The 7,500-nt window shown below is 35.3% G+C and overlaps 1 protein-coding gene across 4 annotated transcripts in view; it reads right to left on the bottom strand.

Moving 5' to 3' along the window:
* LOC137649967 (protein Aster-C-like) overlaps positions 1-7,500 on the bottom strand; it is a 31,528-nt gene that overhangs the window by 7,825 nt on the left and 16,203 nt on the right. For all 4 annotated transcript variants that reach the window (XM_068382950.1, XM_068382952.1, XM_068382951.1 and 1 more), the window contains exons 6-8: positions 1,984-2,173; positions 928-1,104; positions 150-327 (exon numbers count right to left, since the gene is read on the bottom strand). In XM_068382950.1, coding sequence (XP_068239051.1) covers positions 150-327; positions 928-1,104; positions 1,984-2,173 — 545 coding nt within the window. The remainder of the gene's footprint in view (positions 1-149; positions 328-927; positions 1,105-1,983; positions 2,174-7,500) is intronic.

Raw genomic sequence — 7,500 nt, 5'->3', positions numbered from 1 at the left:
TGATATATATATATATATATATATATATATATATATATATATATATATATATATATATATATATATATATATATATATGTTGTGGCGCATCACACACTACCAACTGACAAGTATTATAATTCACAAATACCCAATTTCTTTGAACCTACCTATTCTCTTTAGATTTTACCGTTCTCTGCTCAGAACGCATTTCTAAGACGATGAGTTTATTGTAAAGAATGTAATTGCTGAAAATGAGCATCAAGAAGGCCAGAATCATCGAAACGGTTATCCATAGCTGGCGAGAAGATTTTGAGTCTTCAACAACGCTGTCTTTGCTCGCTGGGACTGTGAAAGAAAACAATCGAATGTTAATTAAATACAAGAGGCAATCATGTTTGTAATATAAAACAGGTTTGTTTTTTTTATTTGGTAATGATTCCCACTTAAAGACTTTCTGTCGTCTAACTCTGGGATAGGCCTAGGGATTGTTCCTCTGTCGTCTAGCCCTTGGCTAGGCCTATTATTATTATTAGTAGTAGTAGTAATAGTAGTAGTAGTAGTATCATTATTATTATTATTATTATTATTATCTAAGCTACAACCCTACTTGGAAAAGCAAGATGCTTTAAGCCCAAGTGCTCCAACAGGGAAAAATAGCCCAGTAAGGAAAGGAAACAAAGAAATTAATAAACTACAAGAGAAGTAATAACTAATCAATATAGAATATTTTAAAACACAGTAACAATATTAAAATATATCTTTCATGTAAAGGAGGTTTTATCTTTTAACAGGCGAAGCAATGAGGATTAATTCATGTATCAAAATTCCATAGTAATGGGAGATCTTCTAATATATCACTCCATATGAAATGAGAGAGAGAGAGAGAGAGAGAGAGAGAGAGAGAGAGAGAGAGAGAGAGAGAGAGAGAGAGAGATCAAATCTAACCTTGTACTCTCTGCCTCTTGTGTCCGTAAGATGAAGTCCGCGTATGGGTCTTGGACCTTGGAGTAGGTGGAAGTTTGTTGCCTTTTCTTTCCGATCTCTCGACGACCAGAGTGATTTGAGAAAGCAACTCCGCCTGGAAAGCCTCCACACCGTTATAAGCATTCTTTTCCAGCATGCCTGTGGAGGGGTGTAGACGGCTAAGTGCATTAAATGTAGGTTTAACTGAAGAACATAAAAAATGTGTACGTGCATATACCTCATGTGAAAATTTAGGCACATACACTCCTCAGTTTCGTTTGATAAGTGAGGCATATAATGACAGGTTGTTATTATTATTATTATTATTATTATTATTATTTCTACTCGATAAGCTACAACCCTAGTTGGGAAAGCAGGATGCTATATGCCCAAGGACTTAGATATTAAAATATAAACTAATGAAAAATTATTAGACATAACTATGACAGGCAAATACTAATGTAGGTACAATTATAAATTTGGGGAAATATAATCTGTTCCAAATTCAAGGAGCAGTGAGGAAATCTTCTCTCAGGATTTCAGGTAAAGCAAAAATTTTTATTTTTTTTGAAAAGACCATGTACCGTTACTTCGTAAATTACAACATTGCCTCCTTATTATTCTAAAGTAGTTATCATTGACATAAAAAAAAAATAGATACAATTAATGATTTAAAGCAATATGATAACGCTAACACACCTGAGTTACAGATGATAACTTTACACTATTATTATTATTATTATTATTATTATTATTATTATTATTATTATTATTATTATTACTTGCTTAGCAACAACCCTATTTGGAAAATCCTGATGCTATAAGCCCAGGGGCTCCAACAGGGAAAATAGCCCAGTGAGGAAAGGAAACAAAGAAAAAGGTAATATTTTAAGAACAGTGACATTATTAAAACAAACAAATTCCTTTATAAAAATATAAAAAACTAACAAAACCAGAAGAGAAATTAGATAAGAATAGTATGCCCGAGTGTACCCTCAAGCAATAGAACTTCTTAACCGTATTCAAACCTTGTCTTACTTTTAACAACTCCCCAGATAGGCTTCTTGTATTTGACGAGCGTCCAGACAGTGATTCTCGTCCGTCCATCTGGTTCCTTGATGAGACAGTAATGACAGTAAACAGAGAACGAGTCAGCGTAAGGAATTCCGTTATTGACGACTTCCGTTGCCACCACATAACACTGTCCCACCTGGCTGTGTTGCAACCACTGGAAAGTAAGCCAATGGATAGCGGCTCAGTTACGGCTAGACCAACCGGTATGAAAATAGCTTAATAGATTATTATTATTATTATTATTATTATTATTATTATTATTATTATTATTATTATTATTATTAAGCCACGGATAGCGGCTCAGTTACGGCTAGATCAACCGGTACGAAAATAGCTTAATAGATTAATATTATTATTATTATTATTATTATTATTATTATTATTATTATTATTATTATTGAGCCATGGATAGCGGCTCAGTTACGGCTAGACCAACCGGTATGAAAATTGCTTAATAGATTATTATTATTATTATTATTATTATTATTATTATTATTATTATTATTATTATTATTAAGCCATGGATAGCGGCTCAGATACAGCTAGACCAACCGGTACGAAAATAGATTATTATTATTATTATTATTATTATTATTATTATTATTATTATTATTATTATTATTATTATTATTAAGAGTAAAGTTTTCTATGTTTGCACGGTTTCTCTAAATTTTTCTTCTTATTATTTTTAGCTAACCTACAACCCTAGTTATAATCCCAAGGGCTCCAACAGGGAAACATAGCCCAGCTAGAAAATGAAATAGGGAAATAAACTGCAAGAGAAGTAATGAATAAATTAAAATATCATGTTTTGATAACAGTAACAACATTCAAATAGATCTTTCATATACAATCTATAAAAAAAACTTAAAATGCTTAATCGAGACTGATATTATTATTATTATTATTATTATTATTATTATTATTATTATTATTATTATTATTATTATTATCGTTACTATAAAAACTTAAAAATGCTTAATCGAGACATATTATTATTATTATTATTATTATTATTATTATTATTATTATTATTATTACCTAAGCTACAACCCTTGTTGATAAAGCAGATTTCTAAAACCCCAAGGGTTCCAACAGGGAAAATAGCCCAGTAAGGAAAGGAAATTATCTATATAGGGTTGCTAGCCCTATAATATAACCTTAAGGAAATAAATGAATTAATAGAGGGTTAGTATCTCTGTTAATTGTAACCACTAGAAGTAAAATCATTAGCAAAGGATTGAAAACTCTAATGATGACAACTGGCATGAAAATCATATTTCAAGAACTGGTAGATTTATAATTATAAACCAAGAGATTAGTTCACCAAACCTTTAACTGGGTTGCATAAGGCACTAGAAGAGTTGGAAGACCCATACCTACATGGACTATAAAGCGTGAAGTAGGAGGAGATGGATGGAGAAGTATAGATTTTAAAATCTAAAGATAGAGACGACTGGCGAAAACTAACCGAGGCCCTTTGCGTCAATAGGCATGGGAGGAGATGATGATGATGATGATAATTACAACCACTTGGAATAGTTTGATTGTTGGAGAAATAGTACCCCTGAGACCGTAACCCCTGAAGTATAAATTATACATATACGACTGGTAGGTCTTTAATTATAACCATTGGGAAGAAGATAACAGATGAAACACTATAGTCCATTTCTTTTAGTGAGTCATATTAGCACCGACTCGCGGCGGTGCCCTTTTAGCTCGGAAAAGTTTCCTGATCGCTGATTGGTGAGAATTATCTTGTCCAACCAATCAGCGATCCGGAAACTTTTCCGAGCTAAAAGGGCACCGCTGCGAGTCGGTGCAAATATGCATCGCTAAAAGAAATGGACTATAGTAGCTCTATGAATAACAGTCTTGGGTAGTGCCATAGCCTCTGTACCATTGCCTTCCACTGTCTTGGGTTAGAGTTCTCTTGCTTTAAGGTACACTCTGGCACACTATTCTATCTTATTTCTCTTCCTCTTGTTTTGTTAAAGTTTTTATTGTTTATATAGATATTTATTTTTATGTTACTGTTCTTAAAATATTTTATTTTTCCTTTTTTCCTTTCCTCACTGGGCTATTTTCCCTGTTGGAGCCCGAGGGCTTATAGCATCCAACTTTTCCAACAAGGGTTGTAGCTTAGCAAGTAATAATAATAATAATAATAATAATAATAATAATAATAATAATAATAAATGAAAATTATCGACAGGGGACTCCACTTGTAACTGTAATTGTAATATGAGCAAAGAAAATGATATCTGGCGAATTAATTGCTATAAAATAAGGGATGCAAGAAAATTATTATGTTCTATTATAAACAATTAAAACTTCACAGACTTAATATGTTTTCGTTGTTAAAATATTAGTCATATTATAAAAAGCTTTAAACAGAAGGAGGAACGGTGAGCCTTAGACTTATTCAGTGGGAAATTATTCTTCTTCTATTAACGGGCTTTTTTTTCCCATTCGTATGGGGTAACATGGTCGCCTCCTTTTTGAAGGACTCTGCTCTAGCTTTGGGATAGACCGTAGTCCCGAGCGGCTACCATGTCTGACATCGCTTAGACCTCGGTAGCGCAGAGTCAATTCAGCGGTAGCGATGTTCACGTGTTGTACCAGTCACCTAAGCGTCTATTGAGGACAGAGGGAAAGTCAAGCTCTTTCCTTTGAATTTAAAAGTGTTTGTTAATTAAGGAAACGAAAAACTTCACAGTGTTTCATTTAACTAATACTTTAAGATATTAATTAAAAAACAGGATTTTCAATATATGGAATATGACATCTGATGCATCCCACTATTTCTTACGAATTTAAAGAGTCACATGGGGATCTTATAATTCATATTGCTCCGATTACGATTAAAATGATAGATCATATCACACTAAATAATCTATTGCCTAATATCAATCTAAACCCAATTGAAATAAATAAAAGATTAAAGATTGCTGGAATCATCACTTGGGGGAGAAAGTTCATATAACGAATGGGAAGGTCGTTCAAGGAATGCTAATGCCGGCTGGTGAAACCTACAAACAGACTCGTGGATGAACGTACGCCAGGTCACATGGTAGAGGGTAATTTATGCGTATGAAAAATTATTATCAGGATCACATACAGATGGAACTGTGATCAGAAAACGAAGAAAACTTAAACCTACAGGCGATGGAAACGTGAAATCTCTATTACCATCATTATTGTTAGGTTTAGAAATGCTGAAAGTTTATCTCATCTTTAGAGGCCGCCTATATATGGCAGAGGCAAGAGACAGTGACAATGGACTAGAGATTGGCCATATATATATTTAATCAGTGCCCAAGCCCCTTATCCACCCAAGCTAGGACTGGGGAGAGCCAGGCATTGGTTGCTGGACTTACCTATACATATGATCAGCGCTTAAATCCTCTCTCCACCCAAGCTATAACCGGAGAGAGCCAGGCAATGGCTGCTGATGACTCAGTAGCTATACATATGTTCAGCGTTCAAACGCCCTCTGCACCCAAGCTAGGACTGGGGAGAGCCAGTCATTGGCTGCTGATGACTCAGCTGGTGGCTATATATATGATCAGCGTTCAAGCATCCTCCCCACCCAAGCTAAGACTGGGAAGAGCCAGGCAATGGCTGCTGATGACTCAGCTGGTAGCTATACATATGTTCAGCGTCCAAATACCCTCTTCACACAAGCTAGGACCCGGGAGAGCCAGGCAATGGCTGCTGATGACTCAGCTGATAGCTAAACATATTATCAGCGCCAAAGCACCCCCTCCACGCAATATAAGACCGGGGATAGCCAGGCAATGGCTGCTGATGACTCAGCTGGTAGCTATACAATGATCAGCACCCAAGCACCCTCTCAACACAAGCTAGGACCCGGGAGAGCCAGGTAATGGCTGCTGATGACAGCAGGTAGACTAAAGGCTCCTCCAAATCCCCCATCCTTAGCTCACAAGGATGGTGAGGTTGCAGAAACTTCAAAAACTATCAAGTTTGAGCGTGACTTGAACCCCAGTCCGGGGATCGCTAGGCAGGGACGTATCCAATGGACCACCACAACCCTAAATTTAAGTGAGGAGTAAACGTTCCATTGTCACTGATCACAAAAGGTCTTTGATCGAATAATTTAACGAAATATTCATTCTTAATTGATATTAATTCATTTGATAAGAATTATAGATATTTAACATAAATCGTTGGCCATATGCAATTAACGGTAGACTATGAAAGTGGTTTGCAAGATAGCTACCGATCCCAGTATATGGAATGAGTGATCACAAGATTGCTTATACAGTACATGTTAGATTTAATGAATACATTAACATTGACTTTTAACCAAGGACTTTTAAAACGGAATCACTTCCACGTCTCAACATAACAATTAATCCCTGGAAGTTTCACTACTCTATGAGTAGTAAAATTGTGGCCAAGATGTTTTTTCACAAAACAACAGTCTAACCTTTTGCTCGACCTTGACCTTGAACTTTGACCTAGGACTTTTAAAACAGAATCACTTCACATCTCAGCATAACAATTAAGCCATGAAAGTTTTACTACTTTATGAGTAAAATTGTGGCCAGGAAGTTGTTCACACACACAAATGGTCAAACAGTGGCGAAAACATAACATTCTCTCAACTTCGCTTCGCGGAGGTAAATATAAGAATAAGATTTAGAGAAACGATATAAAATTACTTAGCAATAAAAATTGTGAAATAAAACGGACACACAAATAAAAAACGTAAAAAACAAGTGATTATTAAGAAAAAAATCAAGAAAATTAAACCTTCAAGACAGAAACCTTTACAGTAAATTACAATTTGTCTTAAGCGCATCACAGGATGTCTTGAAACAAATGGAATGAAAGACTTCAGCTGCTACATAACTAAGAATTAAAGAATCACGCAAGGCTCTGCAAAGAGCATATTGCAATTAGCTAAAAAGCTATGCATATGATTAGGACACTGCAATATAATGGACATGAGTCATGGTATGATAATGAAACAATCTACAATAGATTTAGTAAATTGGTGAACAAAGCCCTCAGAAGGATATTGGGAGTTAAATGGTAGTACCGGATTAGAAATGAAACTATAAGAGAGATTACTCAAGTGCCATATATGGATGAGATCATGATGAAGGGTAGATGGAGATGGTTTGGCATGCTCTTCGTAACCCCCTAAAGAGATTAGTTCACCAAACGTTCAGCTGGGCTCCATAAGGCACTAGAAGAGTTGGAAGGGCCGGACCTACAAGGCTGAGGACTATGAAGCGCAAAGTAGGAGATGATAAATGGAGAAGTATTGAATTGAAAGCTCAAGATAGAGACGAGTGGCGAAATCTAACCGAGGCCCTTTGCGTCATTAGGCGTGGGAGACGATGATGATGATGATGTTAATGAATATACAGAGAGCCAGATGGAAGAGGTAAAGATTTTCTTCAATATATAAATCCAAAGTTAGATACGCAAACTTAATGTTAAAAT

Source organism: Palaemon carinicauda, chromosome 11, assembly GCF_036898095.1.
Source record: "Palaemon carinicauda isolate YSFRI2023 chromosome 11, ASM3689809v2, whole genome shotgun sequence".
NCBI classification, from domain to species: Eukaryota; Metazoa; Arthropoda; class Malacostraca; order Decapoda; family Palaemonidae; genus Palaemon; species Palaemon carinicauda.
Note: the sequence above shows the minus strand (reverse complement) of the source record. Positions and strands in the feature narration are given on the sequence as shown.